Source organism: Oryctolagus cuniculus, chromosome 15 (genome assembly GCF_964237555.1).
Source record: "Oryctolagus cuniculus chromosome 15, mOryCun1.1, whole genome shotgun sequence".
Taxonomy (NCBI): domain Eukaryota; kingdom Metazoa; phylum Chordata; class Mammalia; order Lagomorpha; family Leporidae; genus Oryctolagus; species Oryctolagus cuniculus.
Window position 1 is genome coordinate 66,062,823 of NC_091446.1, and position 21,594 is coordinate 66,084,416.

The window sequence follows — 21,594 nt, forward strand, 5'->3', positions numbered from 1 at the left end:
ATCTTTACAAAGAGAACTATAAGAGGGGAACTTAGGAAAACAGACTGAGATATGACCCAGGGGGGGCAGCTTTCCTTCCCCAAAGACCTACTGTCTCCGCTCCCTGGACTTCACTCACTCAGGCATTTTCCCAGAGACACATTTGAGTCTCCTCAAACATTTAGGTCTTTGTTTAATGTGTCCTGGGACTGTCTCTGGGTTATGCTGAAGTCCTTAGCGGTCTTTGTTTTTGTGGTTTGATGGGCTTGCTGTTTCCTAAGGGTAGTCCTTGAAGTTAAGGACTTAAAGGCCAAAGAGAATTTGGGATCCTGGAACCGTGCTTGCTGGGACTTTTCACTCGCCAGTTTCTTGACTCTTCCTGAGGCAGAAATGTTTTTTTCATAGCCTTTTCCTTTAATTCGATTTGTATTTGAGTGGTTAGCTATGAAAAGAAGGGGATGGCTGGAGAGCTTCTGTCAGGGACATTGGAATGGTTCTCAGGTGCCTGGGGCAAAAGTAGGGAAAGAAAGAAAGGTAGCTCTTCTCAGTGTGACTGTAAAACAGTCTGTCTCCTTCCTTCTGTCCAAATGTTATTTCTTTTAATGTTACCTAATTATAGGAACATTAAGGATCTGTAGTCACCCAAATGACCACCCTGAAATTTCATTTATTCAGTTGAGTAATAATAGTTAATACTTACATAGGGTAACTGTAATGTGCCAAGCATTGTTCTGTAGCCTTTGTAGTAACTCATTTAATTCTTAGAACCGTTAAGAGATATATAGGCAAATTTTATTTTAATTATCTGGGAGGCAGAGAGACAGACAAAGTGAGCTCCCAGCTACTGGATTACTACCCAAATGCTTGCAACAGGTGTGGCTAAGCCAAGCTGAAACCAGGAGCTGGGAACTCAATCCAAGTCTCTCTTGTGTGTGGCAGGGACCAATTACCTGAGCCATCACTGTTGCCTCTCAGGGTGCACATTAATTAGCAGGAAGCTGGAATCAGAATCCAAGCTGGGACTTGAACCCAAGCACTCCAAGAGCACATGTGGCTGCCCAAAGTGGTGTCTTAACCACTAGATCAAACACCCACCTCTATTATTTGCATACTTTGGGTGAAGAATCTGAAGTAAAGGAAGTTAAATAAGTTGCCTAAGGTCACAGAGCTGCACATGGTGGAACAGTTCCTGCTAGGAACTGTGGCTCCAGAGCCCATGCTCTTAACCAGCCTGTACTGCCTCCTGTTATCTGTCACACTGTATTTAATATTTGTCATGCTGTGGTAAAATACTTGTGGCCCAATTGTCCAACTTGTCAAAATTTTTGTCCTCTTATATTGAATGTAAGTGGTCTCAGAGTATGATCCAGCAAATCTTCACAGTCATAACTATTTTCAAAATAATACTAATATGTTATTTTTCCATTTTACTCTCATTCTTTCATGAATGTTCAGTGGAGTTTTCCACAGATTTTGTAACCCATGACACCACAGCAGATTGAATACCAGATGTGAGAAGACATGAGCAGATATGAGAAGCTTGCTTTCTTCTCGTAAGCCAGACACTGGAGAGATTTGCAAAAATGTAACTTCTCACAATTTTGTTTATATATTAGAAGATATAATTACTCTTTTCATAAAAATTTATGTTATACATAAGGGACTTATTGTTAGTCTTTAAATGAATTAATAAATATCTGTCAGTGATACAACTTCTCAGTAAAATCTGCAAGTATAGCTCTTATAAACCAAAACTCTTTGGAGTCCTAAGTAACTTTTTTAAATGTAAAGTTGTCCTGAGACCAAATTATTTGAGAGCCACAGATTTAATGTACAAACCTTTGCTGTTTAATTGTGGGTCATGGTATTGGTACTTGTTAAAAATGCAGCATCTGGATCAGGATCCATGCAGTAACAAAAGTGATTTATTGGCACAGTAAAGGTTCTATCAGAAGGGCAACGTGACTGGGTAGCTTAGTGACCTCTAGCTAAATTTCAGGCAGGTGGGGCTTCAGGGAGGCCGTTCTCCAGTTCTCTTCCAGCAAGGGCTGAGTGGGGTCTCACCCATTTGAGTTTCTTCAGTACCACTGTCTACTCTGTCAGTCACTCTGCCTACTTCACAAGGAGGTTTCCACATCTTCAGCAAGACCAACAGTTCCAGAAGAGAGTAAACAGAGTATATAAAGTACTGGTCCTCAAACACTGCGTCAGAATCACCTGGGTGCTAGGGAAGCCCAGGTACTGAGCTGCCCCTAAAGATTTGGATTCGGTAGGTCTGAGAAGCTGCAGTCCAGCAGTTCCTAGATGATGCTGTAGGTGTGGAGCCACACTTGGGGATCTTGGGCATTTAGGGAGTGACAGCAGTTGATGGGAGTTCTCTGTCTTCTCTCTGCTCTTCAAATCATTAAATAAAAGAATAATGTTTTATACATAAGTAAAACACTGGTATCATCTTAAGCTGATGTGAACACTGAGGCTCAGCTTCTTCCGACACTAATTGCCAAATCACCACAAAAATTAAAGGAAGAGACACAGCACGCCATTCATGCAGTTGATCAAGTTGATCACAGTGCTGCCCACCCCTGAGAACCGTAACAGGCAAACAGTGAGTTGCCGTCATGAGAACAGATATACAGTCAGAATCATCACATCTTCCTCTGCAGGAGAGCTGTCATAAATCCTGGCCTGGCGTCAGTTCCCACGCTTGCAAACTCTGTACAGTCTTCTCTTGTGGACCTTTCAGCAGAGTTTGCAGAGCTAAACAGGTGTCTGATGAAAGGTGTGTAATCCTCAAAGATTATCTTCCCCTAAAAGCAGCCAGTGACCCTGAACTCACATAATCCAGACAGATGGGAGTTGGGAGTGAGTAGCTCGCCAGAGTTTATAGGAAGTGTTTGAGGAAGTTCATATGGTTTGGTGTCAGGTGGAGAAGATGGAGGTATACAAGGGTGAGGGATGGCTGGCTGCCTCTGTGGGGGGAGACCCTTACTCACTGCCCTCCCCTTGCTTCAGAAAAGTATTCCATTGCACTTCTGGTCCAGTCTGCAATATATTTTTTTTTTTTTGAGAAAGTTATAGATAGAGAGGGAGAGACGGACAGAAGCTGGGTAGATCCGAAGCCAGGAGCCAGGAACTTCCGGCTCTCCCACACGGGTGCAGGGGCCCAAACACTTGGACCGTCTTCCACTGCTTTCCCAGCCTATATCAGAGAGCTAGATCAGAAGAACAGCCAGGACACAAACCCGTGCCCTTACGGGATACCAGCATCACAGGTGGAGGCTTAGCCTACTACGCCACAGCACTGGTCCCCAGTCTGCCATCTTGAAGATCAGTCATTTAAAAGGAATGAATTTTCATAGTAAATTAGAGTTAACCTTGCAATTACTATGCTCTTATTTTGGGAATTTGAGTGCAAAAACAAATCTTGACCTTATCTGGAGGATTCTTTCTTCAGCCTAATGGGTTTGTCTACCTGGAGGCAGCACTCTGCCATTTGAGTTAACCATTTCAGCCCCCAGGAGGATTAGGGCTGGTCAACCTGAGAACTGATTCTCTCACTACAGTGGGTAACAGAGGTGAAGTATCCTCAGGTCCCACACAGTATAGCTTAGAAAGGCATACTTTTTGTAGACATCACATGTTTTTCCTTTGCCTTTTAGCAGATACCTTGATAATCTTATGAATTAAGTGTGTGGCCCATACACTGACTCAGACCTTACCTTCCCCAGGGTAAGTGGGTTCCAGTGACGTAAATGATGCAGTCAGCTCTTGCTAACATGAGGATAGTTGTTGTGGGTGAGGGGTTTTGGGCCTCTTGGTTTTCAATTATATGGCTCCCACTCACAGAATAAGTGCTATTCACCAGCAGCTCTGGCTCACAGACAAGTTCAAGGGAATAATTTCACCAGCGATTAATTATACTGCAGCTCCTGGGATTTCTCCTCCAAACATCACTTTGTTTTCCTTCTGAAACAGCTAGGTTTCCCCAGGGATAGCTGAGGTTTTCTGATTGAAAATATCCTGAGTTAGGAAGAGGAGTCAGAGCATCATGGGAATCTATTCACCAGAGGTGTATTGTACTTGTTTCAGATGCCTCAGGATAATACACCGGCTTCCAAGATAAGTGCTTTTTATTTCCCTGCATCTTAGATCAATTATTTGGAATCTTTTTGGTAAGTTAAATTTAAGAGCTGTAACTTAAACCACCACATCTGTAATTAGTCAATAATGAAAATGTTCTTAGCAAAGATTATTCTGTCGATGGGCTATATTGTAATTATGCTTTGAAGAGCCTGGAAAACATAGAAACAAAAAGTGGCAAGATCTGCCTTACTGAAAACACCCTGTGCTGTGAAGGTCAGCAGAGGGAAGTGCCTGCTGCAGGGGACATTGGGATTCTGTCTTCCATCAACCTAGTGCACGACAGCATAGACAAGGGTTTCCTCTGAGCTCTGTAGTTGAACGTGTTACAAGTGATTTCACGTAACTAGTGAGGAATCAGAAGTATATCCTTGATCATTTTGAGTAGTGTTCTGATAGATTCTACTTAAATCTGAAACTTCCTCCTTCAGGAAGAGGTTTGTGAACTTCCAGATGGCTCTCGGCATAAGTACCCATCCCTTCCACCCTTGTTGTAAGTTCCCTGAGAGTCTTATGAGTCGGAGGGAAGAGGCCATGCAGAGTGCCTTGGGACCAAGTGGCCTTTTGTGCCCTGCAGTGTTGGTGCATGACATCCCTGAAAACCTGCTTGATGTACTCTGATTGGAGCTCTGGTTTGCACTTCTTTCCTCCTAGCCACTCTGAGGCAGGTGGCAGCAGCCACCCTGTCTCCTCCTGGCCGTTGCTAGCACAGTCTGAGGGTATGCTCCTGCTTGTTGGGCTTGTCACCCTTCTGCCTCCTTAGGCCCCAGGACACTTCGGTGGCATTATCAATCAGACTGCAGTTGGTGTCCATGGCAGTGTCCCAAGAGACACCTACTTGATGTGGTGGGGTTAGCAGGTGCACAACTGTTTACGGCTAAATGCTCCCCATGCCTCACTGCCTGCCGGTTTTGAGTGGCCTAATCTGTTTAGGCTCAGAACTTTGTAAGGTGTAACTGTACTACCTCAGGGTATGACTACATGAACGCTGGGTAAATTGTGCTTTTTCAGGATTCTGGCCTTCTCTTAGTCCAGAGTAGGGATGTGGGAAGAGAAGATGGAACAAAGAAGAGCCTGGGCCACCTGGCAAGGAGGCCCATCGCAGTAGGGAGCATAGGTTAGGGAGCACCTGTATTGCATTCCGAGCACTTTGGTTGACAGATCTTTCTGCCAGGCTAATGGGGGAGGGTTTTGTCCTCGACTGGGGGGTTCAGATAAGAGCCAGTGAAAGCCCGGGGACTTCACAGTCACTGCAGGGGACTTTTAATTGTGGGATCTCATGGACAAAAGGGGGTGGTTCAAATCCATGGTGCTGCGGTTGTCTCCGTTGTCTCCCCCCCGTGGGAGCGCAGAGCTGGACCTCCAGCCGACTGAGTAAATGTCTCAGCGTGTGCCAGGCACTTAGCAGGCAGGTGACGGATGTGCCAATTATCTGTGTTCTGAGGTTTGGGCTCCCTTGGTGGAGAGCTCTTCCCTCTGTTGACAGGACATGATGTGGGCTGGCTCCGCACAGCGGCCACCAGTGTTAGCATTCCCGACACACTGCTACTGAAAGCCTCAGTCTGCAGCCGAATGACATGTCGGCAGTGATGTGACTGGAAAAGGTTGTGCAGCTTGTTTGCGTTCAGTCAAATACTGTGAATAAATGTGAATTAAACAGATAAATAAGTCACAAGACTTCAGCAAAACCTAAAGTTAAATTTATACCTTTATTTTAGTGTCCAAATTAATGCCAGCAAAATGCAAATTGCTGAGATTATACCCCCATAGGGTTTGGACTTCCTTCTTTCATATTTCTGCATTGTTTGCAGTGAATATGAAGGGTAGGAAAAGGCATCAGAGGCATTGATTTCTGCTTGTAAAAAAAAAACCTAAAATTGAAAAAATTCTTGAGAATGCAGCCATTTTGGAAATGAGATAAAGAAGACCGCTGAAGATATGGGTGGTTTGCAGAGCGGCATGATTTTGTAATTGCTGCCACCTACTGTATGTGGTTGATGTTTGTTTAAATTTAGGAAGTTCATGAAGGTAAGGCTGTTGAAGTAGTTAATTAGAGCAAGGTAGACATCATTAGTTTATAGCATTTCTTCTCTACTCTGCAAGTGGCTCTTAATTACCGAGACAGCCGCCAGCTTTCATTCATTACCTTCAAGTGGGTTAAAGTTTTCCCCTTTCTCAAGTTCCTCTGCCAAGGAGCGATCACAGTAATGCTGGAGAATGCGTTCAGCTCAACGTGCGTGGGAATTTTCTCAGTGTACATGACATAGTTTGTTTTAAGGAATTTTCTTCTACTTTGCAGGAGCAACATGCTGGGGTTGGATTATAAATTAATTTCCATGAAAGAGATGAAAACAGAACTGGTGGACCTTACAGAAGTTGCAGCAGGTTGACATGAAAGACATTCTTTCATGAGTCCTAAAACAAAGCTTCAGATCAGCCCGCTAGTTAGCTGTAACGAGCGGTGTGGACTCAGTCAACAGAGGCCCTTGTCTTTTATTAACACCCGCTGTCAAAGGGTCATTTGGTCCTTCCTGTGGAAAACAGCTTGCCCATTAATGTGTGGGGTGGTCCCTCAACAGGATTTCTAGTGAGAGCCCAGCATTTAGTTTCTGAGAACATCTGACGCTGATGGGATAGTTGTATGGTGAGACTTACCAGAAGTACTGTCTCGAACCGTAGCTTTCAGTTTTTGTTACATAAGCCATGATAGATGTTTGGAATGCTACTCCTAACTGCGTGAGTTGACTGATGGTGCCACTGTAAAAGATTCAGAAGCATGAACTTCCTGGAGATCAAATGACTAACTGATAAGAGGCTCCATAAAACAATGCACTCCTCTGATGCGATGTCTTTAGCTTGTTGCTACTTAAATTATTTCTAGTGGCTCCTGTCCAAGCTCTGGAAATGACACAGTGAGATGGACTTTTGGTTTTTCTGCCCTAGGCTATTTGCTTTCTAGAAGAGAAGGCCAGGCCGGGTCACCTGAAAAGCCACTCTCTGATCTGGGCCGCCTCTCCTACCTGGCCTATTGGAAAAGCGTCATCTTAGAATATCTCTACCAGCACCACGAGAGGCACATCAGCATCAAGGCCATCAGCAGGGCTACGGGCATGTGCCCACACGACATCGCCACCACGCTGCAGCATCTGCACATGATCGACAAGAGAGACGGCAGGTGAGCACCAGGCCCCTGGGTGGCACCACTGCCTCCCAGACGTCTCACACCAGGGATGGTTCCTGGAAGTTAAGCACATTCCTTCCATAAGATTCTCTCATGGAGCTTTCAAAACCCTCCCCATAAAAAGAAAATATGAAATGTTACCTTTTTGCTGGTTGAATTTTAATTTGCCATGCCCTTTGATTGACGATGTTTATGATTTTTCCTAACCCAGTTAATGGTAGCGCTAGCATATTGCCATTGTGAGAAAGTAAAATGAAATTTCAGCTTTTGATTGCACTTTGTTGTCACATTACAGATTTGTCATTATTCGACGGGAAAAGTTGATATTGGGCCACATGGAAAAGCTGAAGACCTGTTCCCGAACCAATGAACTTGACCCAGAAAGTCTGAGGTGGACCCCAATTTTAATTTCTAATGCTGCAGTTTCTGAAGAAGAGCGAGAAGCTGAGAAAGAGGTAATGATTGGCTTCGTCATCCTGAGCTGTATAACTTGAATCTTGTAACTTTCTTAAGCTAAGAAAGTCATTAAAATCATTGTCAAAAGCTTGCTTATGTAGAGAGAACTTGTGAAATGATATGGCACTAATTTATACTAACTGAGGTTGCATGGTAAGACATGATAATTTTATTGAATTGAGTATGAAAAATGAAACATTTATCATTGATCATAAAGCAACATTTTTCACTGCTGACAGCATGTAATCAGATCAAATTTGGTGCTGAGCTCCAAGGCTGCAATGTCAATCGATTCTTTGTGTTTATGAACTTGCTTAAAGTGCTCCATGCCAGTGAGCATGTACTGTAGTGATAAAGAACTCAAATCAATTCGCTGCATCATTAATACCACTAAATATCCCATGAAACCCAATCTTCTTTGATTTGTTATCCTAACTGACGCTAAAGGGTCCTGAGATGATACAGCTGGCATTTGCATGACTGGCTGGCTGTCCTGCTCAGAACTGACATAGAAGCCCTTTGCCACTGATCCTGTTAGAGGTTCTGGCTGCATAACTGCCCTCTCACTAGCCCACCATTTGTACCCCTCCCCTTAGGCTGAGCGGCTGATGGAACAAGCTAGCTGCTGGGAAAAGGAGGAGCAAGAAATCCTGTCATCTAGAGCTAACAGTAGGCAATCACCTGCAAAAGTACAATCGAAAAATAAATATCTGCATTCCCCGGAGAGCCGGCCAATGGCAGGGGAGCGAGGGCAGCTGTTGGAGCTGTCAAAAGAGAGCAGTGAAGAAGAGGAGGAGGAAGAGGAGGAAGAAGAGGAGGAGGAGGAAGAGGAGGAAGAAGAAGAAGAGGAGGAGGAGGAAGAAGAGAATATTCAGAGCTCTCCCCCACGATTAACTAAGCCACAGTCAGTTGCCATAAAGAGAAAGGTGTGTGTCTCTTTAGATTTTCAGTCTGTGAGTCGCTTTCACTTGTCGTTGCAAACATTCTATGGATCAGTATTTGTTTCACTCTCTGTTCTTTGGCTGTACTTGATGTTGCTGTGTACCCAGTCTCCCACTGATGATACCTCGTCATGCATCTCACCATTGTGATCGTGTTTACTTTTTGAGGTTTGTTACTGCTGTGACAGGAATCCAGGGACAGGCTGGATTCCTAATCTAGCACTCTCTGCCACCTGCTGGTAACTAAGAGTACAGTCAGTCAGGTTATAGAAAGCGAAAGGGGCCACAGAGAGCACTTAAACCTCCCTTGGAGGCCTAGAGAAGCCAGGAGACTTATTCAGGGTCACACAGCTCGTTAGAGACTGCTCCAGAACCAGATAAGTGCTCAAGTCCAGTGCTTTTGAAGTGGTTTCTTTCTCTTGTCTTTGGCGTACAGTTGTTGGAAGGTATTTGAGATACCTCACTGATGGGGATATTTTGCATTTCTGGCTGATTACACATCACTGAAATTTTTTATATTCTTAGTAGCCTGGTGGTTTATATACCGTATCCTCTCCATTGGTACAGAAAATAAAAAAATTGATTTTGTCTTTAGGTAATTTTTTACCCAAGATATAACATCTTTGTTGGCAGTATCTGTCTGTGACATAAACAGGGAACAGATGCTGTTAGCATGTTAGCAACCACTACAATGAAATACCTGAGGCAACTTAGTTTATGAGGAAAAGGTCTGTTTAGCTCACCGTGTTGAAGGTTCCAAGTGCAAGTTCTGGCAGCCCCATTCTTTGACCTCTGCAGTGGGTGGGTTGGTGGAGCATCTGTGGAGGGAGGATCATATGGCAAGCCAGGAAGCAGAGAGACTGGTTGGGCTCAAATTTAAGCTTTTATAACCTACTCTCTCATGAAAACTACAGTCTAAGGCCACGCCACTAATGACTTAAGAATCTCCCATTTGGTCTATGCCCCTATTAAACACCATAATTGGATCAAGTTTCCACCTTTTTAACTACCATTAACTTAGGACTTTGGGTTTTAAAGTCCTGTATGAGTCTGGGGGGCAAATTCATATTCAGACCATAGCATTTATCATAGATAAGACTTAATACAAGGCAAAGCTCTGACTCCAGGCCACCCTTTGTAGTATCTGGCAAAGAACTTGCTGTTCTTCCAGCTCAATGATCCTTCTTCTAAGCATGGCAGTCAGTGGAAGGGTGGCCGCAGGGAGGTAGTAAGCCCAGGAGCTTGGGCCCCTGCACCTGCTTGGAGACCTGGAAAACACTCCTGGCTCCTAGCTTTGAATCAGCCCAGCTCCAGCTGTTGGCGGCCATTTGGGGAATGAACCAGCAGATGGAAATTCTCTGTCTCTCCCCCCCCTCTCTCTGTAACATCAAATAAATAAATACATATTAAAAAAAAAAAAAAAAAAGAGTATCCTGTAAGTGGATTCAGGCTTCTGAATAAAATATAATTTTGTACAAGGGGAGTATATTTGTGTATTATGACTATAATGAAAGAAACCAGCTCTTAAGACATCAAAACAAAAACAAAAACATGGGGCTGGTGCTGTGGTGTAGTAGGTTAAGCCTTCACCTGCGGCTCTGGCATCCCATATGGGTGCTGCTTCAAGTTCTGGCTGTTGCACTTCTGATTCAGCTCCCTTGGAGAAGCAGTGGAGGATGGCTCAAGTGCTTGGGTCCCTGCACCCACATGGGAGACCTGGAAGAAGCTCCTGGCTCCGGGTCCGCCCAGCTTCTGCCATTGCAGCCATTTAGGGAGTAAACCAGCGGATAGAAGACCTCTCTCTCTTTCTCTGTCCATGCCTCTGACTCTCAAATAAATGAGTCAATCTTAAAAAAAAAAAATAATAATAATCCGAGCATGACAGGGACTACTGTCATATAAATGGACTCTTAACAAAAACTAGCTCTTTATATTGGCCACACTCACGTTTGAGCAAATTCTAATGGTTTATATAGGACAGCAGACTTAATGACCACAAATGTTGAATCACAGAATATAGTTAACAGGTCTGTGTGTGTTCTTTGGTGAACGTCAGCGTTATTAAAAATGTAAGACAGGGGGCCTGTATTGTGGCATAATGGGTTAAGCTGCCATTTGCAGCACCAGCATCCCTTAATGGCACTGGTTCGAGTTCCAGCTGCTCTACTTCCCATCCAGCTCCCTGCTAATGCGCCTGGGAAAGCAATGGAAAATGTTCCAGGTGCTTGGGCCCCTGCACCCACGTTGGGGACCCAAATGAAGCTCCTGGCTCCTGGCTTCTGGCTTCTGCCTGGCTCAGCCGTGGCCCTTGTGGCTGTTTGGGGAGTAAACCAGCGGATGGAAGCTCTCTCTGTCTCTCTGCCTCTCAAAGAATAAAATACTAAGGAAAAAAAAAAATCTAAGATACTACAACTCTTAGACACAGTTTACCTGGAAGTTGCCATTTAATAAAGCATATTGAACTTGTTTTTACAGTGTGTTTTCAACAATTTGTTAGGCTCATTACTGACAGATTACATCAGATTTACCTGTTACTCCTCATTTGGATTTCGTGTCATTAAGTACATTTTTGCTTGGGGAAGAAATTATAATTGCAATTATGGAGAGTCATTAGTGCCAAACTTCAGTGGAACTAGAAAAAATATTTTTATATCTTAAATAAGAGATATTCTGTGTCTTTTAAAGTTTCTTTAATTTTAAGGAGAGTAATGGGGAAATGGGTAAATATTTGTATACAGATGTACAGAGAGTGAGAGTGAAAGAGTTACACAGAGAGAAGGAGAGGCAGAGAGAGAGAGGTCTTCCTCCCATCCTCTGGTTCCTCTGGTTCAACTCCCCAAATGGCTGCAACGGCCAGAGCTGCCCCAGTCCTAAGCCAGGAGCCTCCCCAGGGTGTCTCACGCGGGTGCAGGGACTCAAGGACCCGGGCCATCCCCTACTGCTTTCCCAGGCCACAGCAGAAAGCCGAGTCAGAAGTGGAGCAGCCAGGACTCGAACCAGCGCCCACATGGGATGCCAGCACTCTAGGCAGCGGCCCCATCCACTGGATCACTGCTCAAGTGGCCACATCAGCCAAGACTGAGCCAGGCTGAAGCCAGGAGCCTAGAACTCCATCTGGGTCTCCCATGTGGGTGGCACAGACCCAAGTACATGGACCATCATGCTGAATTCTCAGATGCATTAGAAGCAAACTGGATCAGAAGCAGAGGAGATAGGACTTGAACTTGCACTCCTCCAGCAGCTCAACCTGCTGTGCACAATGCCTGCCCGAGACCTTAATTTCTTTTAACCTTTGTACATGCCTTCTGTATTAAAATACTTTGCAAAATTATTTGCTTAGATTCCAGCAGCCAGTAATACATGCCTGCTGATAATTCAAACGTAGAGTTGTCTATTCTTAAGGTATTTTCTCCTTCTTTTCTTTTTCGGGTTCCTGAAGTTCAGAGAGGTAGGTGTAAATAGGTCAGCCTTTACATCATCAGGGTCCCTGTAATACTTTGGGTATTTTAGGTCCTCTTTAAACAGTTCCCAAGTGTGAAATGAGTGGCCTGATGGCTAGTTAATTATTGTAACAGTTAAAGAAACACTGAGGTCTGTGGTGACCTTAATGCCTATGATGTGTGGGATATTGAAGCCAGACACTTGGAAAACGTGTGCCAGAAAAGCAAAGCTTAGCCTTTAAAATCTACAGTCAGGCTGTTAGGATGTTCCCTCTCAAAGCATCTGCTTGAGTAAACAACTGTTTTATTTGGAAAACACTTGCCTGTGTAGTTGGTGCCTGAGAGGGATGTTAAGCATCACACGGAAGGTTAGCTACAAAGACTCTACAGAAGTCTTTACATGTACATTCTCAGACACGTTCAGCACACGTTTGCCGCTTATCGACCCACCCATTTAATTGCTCATGAGCTCTTAATGTATTATGTTTGGAATTAATTTCAGAGGCCTTTTATACTAAAGAAGAAAAGGGGTCGTAAACGCAGGAGGATCAACAGCAGTGTAACAACTGAGACCATTTCTGAGACGACAGAAGTGCTGAATGAGCCCTTTGACAACTCAGATGAAGAGAGGCCAATGCCACAGCTGGAGCCTACCTGTGAGATTGAAGTGGAGGAAGACGGCAGGAAGCCAGTCCTGAGAAAAGCATTCCAACACCAATCTGGGAAGAAAAAATCAACAGAGGAAGAGGAAGGAAAAGACAATCATTGCTTTAAGAATACCGATACTTGTAGAAGTAAGTAGCAGAACTGTAAGCCCTGTGAATGTCTCAGTGTGACACGCTGCCAAAGAGCAGGCTCCTACAGCTAGACACAAAGGCATTTGTGAGGTTTGCCTACACACCTGAGGCAAGAGCTGCTCTGTTCTTTCTCATTCGTAAAAGGTTCTAGCTCTGTCTTCCTGGAATTGAATTCTCTGTTGCAACAGCTTCAAAAGCCAGAACGTTTCTATAGGTGGGTTCATTGTTCATCCTAGAAATTAGCTTTTCCCCAAAAACTTGGAAGTCTATCAGTAAGAAACACATTGCATTTGCTTAGTTATAACTTGTGATGTTTTTCACATTTAATATTTCTGAAATCAGAGTGTGTTATCATCAATATGAGCATAGAATGTGATAGTTTCTTTTTTCCTGGAGAACAAATATTAGTGCATTGATGGTGCGTGTCAGTAGGCACGAAGGTCTGAGGATGCAGCACTATCTATCGAGTCATCCAAGGGCAGGCATGGAGCAGCAGCGTAAGCTCCGGTGGGGACACTTGCATCCCACGTCGGAGTGCCAGTTTGCATTGCAGCTCCCCCACTTCCCATCCAGCCCCCTGCTAATGGGACAGGGAAACAACAGATGATGGCTCGCTTACTTGAGTCCCTGCTTGCCCACTGGGAGACCAGGACAGAGTTCCTTGCTCCTGGCTTTAGCCTGGCCGAGCCCCTGCTGTTGCAGCCATTTGTGATGTGAACCAGTAAATGTAAGTTCTCTCTCTTTCTCTGTCTCTGTCAATCTGCCTTTAAAATCAGTCTTTAAAAAAAAAAGATTCATCATCATCATCTAGGCTTATCCATACCGTCAGTATTACTTTTTTTTTTTTTTTTTTTTGGACAGGCAGAGTGGACAGTGAGAGACAGAGAGAAAGGTCTTCCTTTGCCGTTGGTTCACCCTCCAGTGGCTGCTGCGGCTGGCGCACTGCACTGATCCGATGGCAGGAGCCAGGTACTTCTCCTGGTCTCCCATGGGGTACAGGGCCCAAGCACTTGGGCCATCCTCCACTGCACTCCCTGGCCACAGCAGAGAGCTGGCCTGGAAGAGGGGCAACTGAGACAGAATCCGGTGCTCCGACCAGGACTAGAACCCGGTGTGGCGGTGCCGGCCGTCAGTATTACTTTTAATGATACAGAAAAAATTTAGGAAATTGTCCTTCCTCTTAACCTGAAAGGAACACCCAGTACTCCTCTTGGGGAGGGGGGGCATTAAACACCAGTGAATTTTCTTTGATACCTAATTTAAAAGTAACCATCCCTTGCCCGTCAGGCTAGGAACTGTGCAGTCCCTCTCCAGATGAAATGACTATTGGGAACTTACTCCATTCTAGGGAAACAGGCTGTCTTATTTCCCTGGAAAGCAGAAGTATTACTATAGCTTTTGAAAAGCCAGTTTTTAAGAACATAAGCATGCTGGGCCGGTGCCGCGGCTCACTAGGCTAATCCTCCACGTAGCGGTGCCGGCACCCCAGGTTCTAGTCCCAGTCAGGGCGCCGGATTCTGTCCCGGTTGCCCCTCTTCCAGGCCAGCTCTCTGCTGTGGCCAGGGAGTGCAGTGGAGGATGGCCCAAGTGCTTGGGCCCTGCACCCGCGTGGGAGACCAGGAGAAGCACCTGGCTCCTGGCTTTGGATCAGCACAGTGCGCTGGCCGCAGCGGCCATTGGAGGGTGAACCAACAGTAAAGGAAGACCTTTCTCCCTGTCTCTCTCTCTCACTGTCTACTCTGCCTGTCCAAAAAAAAAAAAAAAAAAAAAAAAAAAACATAAGCATGCATCTTGACTTCTTTTTGTTTTTAATAAAAACCAGAGTCACGACAGAGGAGACAGAGACAAAGAATCTTCTATTCACTGGTTCACTCCCTAAATTGCTGCAGTGGCCAAGGTTAGGCCAGGTCAAAGCCAACAACCTGAAACTTCATCAGGGTCCCTTACATGGGTGCAGGGACCCAAGCACTTGGCCCAGTTTCCACTGCTTCCTGCTTTCCCAGGCACATTAGCAGGGAGCTGGATTGGAACTGGAGCAGCTGGGATTGCAGCCAGCACTCACATGCAATGCACCACAGCCAGCGCACATCTTGACTTTCCTAATGAACAGAAACACTGTTGCTGCGAACTGTAGTATTTTGCTAAGGGAATGACATCTTATCCTGGGTATAGAGAAAGCGAGCCTTGTTCTTTGGTTTCTTTAACCAAACATAGAAATGACAGCAGACTGCAGTGAGAGATCTCTTTTTGTGTGGAAATTGAGCATTATTATTGGCTTTCTGCTCTGCAGCCTGTAAACGGATTGTCACTGTTTTTCTTCCCCACTTCATGACATTTACCTTTAAACATTCCTAGTGGCTGTATTAACTTGACTCCTTTCAGTTTCTTCTTTCTTAAAAATAATTTGAAAGAGGGTTGGCACTGTGGCATAGCAAGTAAAGCTGCCACCTGCAGTGCCATTATCCCACATGCATGCTGGTTTGAGTCCTGGCTGCTCCACTTCCAATCCTCCTCTCCACTAATGGCCTGGGAAAACAGTGGAAGATGGCCCGAATTCCTGGGCCTCTGCACCCATGTAGGAGACCCGGATGAAGTTCCTGGCTCCTGGCGTCAGTCTCGCCCAACACTGGCTGTTGCAGCCATCTAGGGAGTGAACCAGTAGATAAAAGATTAACCGATCTCTCTTTCTTTCTCTTCCTCTCTCTCTAAACCTAGCTTTCAAATAAATAAATAAATCATAAAAAAATAATAATTTGAAAACATCTCCCAATTTAGGGAAGTGTCCCTACAGAAGCTGGGAGGCCCTGTGGCCCGTAGAATAAGAATATGGACTCCAGGGGCGTTGCTTGGCTACTGCCTGCCACTGTGACTAGAAGGGAACCAGTTTGAACATCTCGAGATGACTGTTAACTAGGGCTTCGGTGTGGGTACCTCTGAGGGAATCAGTCCATCACATATGCCTAACTCTGAAATGTGAGGTCTTCAGGTAAATGTATCTGTGGTTCTTTTATTATGTAAATAAGCTAAAGCTTGCATGCCAGGTGCATGCTGGATTAGAAATCATTTCATTCTGGCAAAAAGGGTATCTGTTCCAGCGTGATTGTTAGATCTACTTTTGCTCTTCAACACACTGTTTGCAATAGCGTTATTACACTCTTTATAAAGCTTTTCCTTTAAATTTACTGACTCTCAGAGACTGGTGTGGTCCTTAATTTTCTGAAGATCTTGAGACTTGAATATTTTATTTTATTTTATTTTATTTTATTTTATTTTATTTTTATTATTATTTTTTTTTTGACAGGCAGAGTGGACAGTGAGAGAGAGAGACAGAGAGAAAGGTCTTCCTTTTTTTGCTGTTGGTTCACCGCAGCCAGTGCGCTGCAGCCGGCACATCGCACTGATCCGATGGCAGGAGCCAGGTGCTTCTCCTGGTCTCCCATGGGGTGCAGGGCCCAAGCCCTTGGGCCGTCCTCCACTGCACTCCCGGGCCACAGCAGAGAGCTGGCCTGGAAGAGGAACGACCGGGACAGAATCCGGCGCCCTGACCAGGACTAGAATGTGGGTGCTGGCGCCGCAGGTGGAGGATTAGCCTGTTGAGCCGCAGCACCGGCCGAGACTTGAATATTTTATACAAATATTTTATTCATATATTTATTTGTTCCCAAGTAGTATGTGTGTGCATGTGTGTCTGTGTGTGCAGATTCACATGTACGTATACGTATAATAAAAATGAGGTTAGGGGCCCACGTTGTGGCACAGTGGGTCAGGCTGCCTCCTACAATGCCTATATACTATAGCGGTGCTGGTTCAAGACCCGGCTGCTCCACTTCCCATCCGGCTGCCTGCTAAGGTGCTTGGGAAAGCGGGAAATGATGTCCTTAGTGCCTCAGCCCCTGCCACTCATGTTATTGATCCCAGTGGAGTTCCAGGCTCCTGGCTTCAGCCTTGCCCAACCCCAGCCATTTGGGAGTGAGTCAGCACATGGAAGATCTCTGTTTTTCCCTCTCTCTCCCTGCACTCTGCCTTTCAAATACATAAAATAAATCTTAAAAACAAGGTTGGCTGAACTGAAGTGGACTTTATAATTATTATTTATTTTTAACTGTCTTTAATATTCAAATCTTGCATATCAGCAGCAAACTGATTTAAAACACAGTGTAGACAGAATTAAAGAATACTTATGTTTTAAAAAGTCATTTCATTGTTGTTTGTTTCATGTAGAAATGGTGATCCAAGAAATTTATGTTCTGGGCATTTAATTATTTGTTCATTTATTTTTAGAGGTATAGGATTTATTTTTATGCCAAACAGCACATTCAGATTGAAGTGAATGTCATTTGAGATCATTTAAATCCAGTAAATGTCTGCAACCCAACAGTTCACATTTGGCTAGTACAGCGGTACCTTGGACAGAAGTTAGCATTAAGCCGTTTCTCCATATTGCCTGATTTCTAAATGCTCAAATTCAATTTTTTAATACATTTTGGAACTCTGGGCTTTTGCACCTGAGAATATAATCTTTGATAAATTCAAATATTTTCCAAAAGGCCTAGGTTATTCACTTGGGTTATGCCACAATATTATGTTACTTTACTCTTGGTTTTATCTTGATCACCAACTCTTAAAATGTAAACAAAAGCAATGTTTGGTAATTGTTATAGAGTAATGAATTCAAGTTGTCTAAGACTCTTTCTTCCTCCCCCCTTCTGTCTTTTCATTAAGATAATACGGACTATGAAGCAAGTAACTTGAAAGAAGGCAGCAAAGACAATCCTGAACCTCTAAAGTGCAAGCAAGTATGGCCAAAAGGAACGAAGCATGGGCTTTCTAAGTGGAGACAAAACAAAGAGAGGAAGACTGGATTTAAACTGAATTTGTACACGCCACCAGAAACGCCCATGGAACCTGATGACCAGGTGACGAGCGAAGAACTGAAGGAGACGTCAGGAGACGGAGGCAGCCCCGCTCCCGGCGGGACGGAGCAGGAGGTCAAGGAGACTCCGGAAGCTCTGCTGCCTCGGGATGAAGGCAGGAGAGAAGAAACTTGTGCACCTGCGAGTCCAACTAAGTCACCAGGAGAAAAACCGGACAGTGAGCTGATCAAACCCGAGGAGGAGGAGGAGGAGGAGGAAGAGGAGGAAGAAGAGGAAGAGGAAGAAGAGGAGGAGGAGGAGGAGGAAGATGAAGAAGTAAATATAGAAAAAGACCCAGGTGGTGCTAAGAGTCAGGCAAAGGAGGACCCAGAAGTCTCCATGGAGAAGGACGGCCCTGTGCACTTGGACGATCAGGAAGAGGAGGAGGAAGAGGAGGAAGAGCCGTCTCACAATGAGGATCATGATGCGGACGACGAGGATGACAGTCACATGGAGTCTGCTGACGTGGAGAAGGAAGAACTCCCAAGAGAACCTTTCAAAGAAGAACTGGAAAACCAGGAGGCTTTTTTAGACCTTAGTGTTCAGCCTGGCCATTCAAACCCAGAGGTTTTGATGGACTGTGGCGTTGACCTTGCTCCATGTAACAGTGAGCCTAAGGAGCTTGCTGGGGACACTGAAACTGCACCTGAATCTGATGAGGAGCCCTCAGAAGAACAGGTACAGAAGCAGGACCCAAAGAGCAGCGAAGAAGTAGATCCTGAGTTCAAAGAGGGAAACACAGCCCCGGTGGAAATCGACTCTGAGACGGTCCAGGCAGTTCAGTCTTTGACGCAGCAGAACAGGGAACAGGACGACACCTTTCAGGATTGTGCCGAGACTCAAGAAGCCTGTAGAAGCCTACAGAACTACACCCACGCAGACCAAAGTCCACAAATTGCCACCACTCTGGATGACTGCCAACAATCAGACCACAGTAGCCCAGTTTCCTCTGTCCATTCCCATCCTGGCCAGTCAGTACGCTCTGTCAATAGCCCAAGTGTCCCTGCCCTGGAAAACAGCTATGCCCAAATCAGCCCAGATCAAAGTGCCATCTCCGTGCCGTCTTTGCAGAACATGGAAACCAGTCCAATGATGGATGTTCCCTCAGTTTCAGATCATTCGCAGCAAGTCGTGGACAGCGGATTTAGTGATCTGGGTAGCATCGAGAGCACAACGGAGAACTATGAAAATCCGAGCAGCTATGATTCTACTATGGGTGGCAGCATTTGTGGAAACAGTTCTTCACAGAACAGCTGCTCCTATAGCAACCTCACCTCCAGCAATCTGACGCAGAGCAGCTGTGCTGTCACCCAGCAGATGTCCAACATCAGCGGGAGCTGCAGCATGCTGCAGCAAACCAGCATCAGCTCCCCCCCGACCTGCAGCGTCAAGTCTCCTCAAGGCTGTGTGGTGGAGAGGCCTCCCAGTAGCAGTCAGCAACTGGCTCAGTGTAGCATGGCTGCTAACTTCACCCCCCCAATGCAGCTGGCTGAAATCCCCGAGACAGGCAACGCCAACATTGGCTTATATGAGCGCATGGGTCAAAGTGATTTTGGGGCTGGGCATTACCCACAGCCGTCTGCCACCTTCAGCCTTGCCAAACTACAGCAGTTAACTAACACACTTATTGATCATTCATTGCCTTACAGCCATTCCGCTGCTGTGACTTCCTATGCAAACAGTGCCTCTTTGTCTGCACCATTAAGTAACACAGGGCTTGTTCAGCTTTCTCAGTCTCCACACTCCGTCCCTGGGGGACCCCAAGCACAAGCTACCATGACCCCACCCCCCAACCTGACTCCTCCTCCAATGAATCTGCCGCCACCTCTTTTGCAACGAAACATGGCTGCATCAAATATTGGCATCTCCCACAGCCAAAGACTGCAAACCCAGATTGCCAGCAAGAGCCACGTGTCCATGAGAACCAAGTCGGCCTCTCTGTCACCAGGCACTGCCCCCCATCAGTCACAGATCTACGGGCGCTCCCAGACTGTAGCCATGCAGGGTCCTGCACGGACTTTAACAATGCAAAGAGGCATGAACATGAGTGTGAACCTGATGCCAGCCCCAGCCTACAATGTCAACTCTGTGAACATGAACATGAACACTCTCAATGCCATGAATGGGTACAGCATGTCCCAGCCAATGATGAACAGTGGCTACCACAGCAATCATGGCTACATGAATCAAACACCCCAATACCCTATGCAGATGCAGATGGGCATGATGGGAACCCAGCCATATGCCCAGCAGCCAATGCAGACCCCGCCCCACGGGAACATGATGTACACAGCCCCCGGACATCACGGCTACATGAACACAGGCATGTCCAAGCAATCTCTCAATGGGTCCTACATGAGAAGGTAGACAATGTGGGCGGTCCACAGAGCCCACTGGGCATCACTATTGGATTGATCTGCACAAATACCTTTGAAGAGTACGATTTCAAAACCAGCAATTGGTGTGAATGCAAAAACATTTGTTGGCACCATTTATTTAAAAAAAAAAAAAAGCTGTATGCAGCAGAAAGCCTTATACAAGTTGTTTTTCTTTCTTTCTTTTTTTCTTCTTCTTTTTTTTTTTTTTTTGGTACTTTTGTTTCTGTTACTAACTTTTATATGAAATTCTCTGCAAAGAAAGGCCTCTCTTTGGACTACAGTTTGGAGGCAGCCACTTGTTGTGCCTGCTTCCATTAAAAATGTGGATATCCAGCCCCCCCCCCCCATTCTCTGTTTTAATATGGAACCTAGAGCTTTTTTTTCCTTCCCCGTCCACTCCATGTAAATGCCTTTAGCCTTTCAGTTATTGTATATTTTGTTTAAGGTGACACTTCAGCATGCCGCTAATGTCTTTGTTAGTGACAGTGCATTTTGTAGTACTGTACAAGTGTTGTGCTAACAGTAAGCCATTTCTTAAGTTTTTTGCCTTGATTAGGGTGCCCTAATTTGAGGGTTTAAAAAAAACTATATTTTTGTTAATTATAAAACTGTAAAGAGCTATAAAAGCTATTCCCATTTGGTTAGTTAAAAGGGTTTTATTGCTAAATGTTTGGTGTAAAGTTGAGACCCTTTTCCATTTTGGTGACAGATTTCTTTGGGGAAAAAAGGCAGCTTTCTGTTTTATAAATGCAGACTTCTGTTTATTGAATGAAGCATATCTCAGTGTTTATCTGTCAGGTTTTGAAACATTTCATATATGTCCAAATACTTGGCAGGATTTAAAAAAAATAGTGAATTTGGTGTAAAGTTGCTATTTTATGGAAATGCCTCTAACTTTACATTTTCATTCCATCTGTAGATTTTTCTATCTTTATAAAATATTGGAGTTATTTTTTAAGGAAAAATAGAGAAGTAGCTTGTGAATAGCTCAAACTAAGCTTACAAATCGCATGTAAAAAAGCAAAAAAGTTATTTGTGTCTGTTTATATTGCTTCCTTTTTTGTAGCCTTTGTACCTGTACAGGGTGACAGTAAGGGCCAAGCAGGAGAGGCGTAATCCTTGTATAAAATAGGAGCCAGCGACACTCTTGTATTTATCTGTTCTCTTTTTAGTCAGTTACTTCAAAAAAAACAAAAACAAAAACAAAAAAAAGCTGTACATTTTAACATAAAATAAATTATGATGAGCCATTTTTAGCCTCTTGTGTCCTGTCATATTATGATTGATAGAGAATGACCAGTTGAACTGTATCATGTGTCACATCTCAAAACACATACACATTTTGGGAAAATAAATTATTTAGTGTAAA

The 21,594-nt window shown here is 44.7% G+C and overlaps 1 protein-coding gene across 16 annotated transcripts in view; it reads left to right on the plus strand.

Annotated features, from left to right (window-relative positions):
- Nucleotides 1-21,594, plus strand: part of KAT6B (lysine acetyltransferase 6B) — a 204,004-nt gene extending 182,410 nt beyond the window's left edge. For all 16 annotated transcript variants that reach the window (XM_051823152.2, XM_070057868.1, XM_008269925.4 and 13 more), the window contains 5 exons: nucleotides 7,063-7,294; nucleotides 7,596-7,755; nucleotides 8,353-8,682; nucleotides 12,640-12,931; nucleotides 17,657-21,594. In XM_051823152.2, coding sequence (XP_051679112.2) covers nucleotides 7,063-7,294; nucleotides 7,596-7,755; nucleotides 8,353-8,682; nucleotides 12,640-12,931; nucleotides 17,657-20,214 — 3,572 coding nt within the window. In that variant the 3' untranslated portion in view covers nucleotides 20,215-21,594. The remainder of the gene's footprint in view (nucleotides 1-7,062; nucleotides 7,295-7,595; nucleotides 7,756-8,352; nucleotides 8,683-12,639; nucleotides 12,932-17,656) is intronic.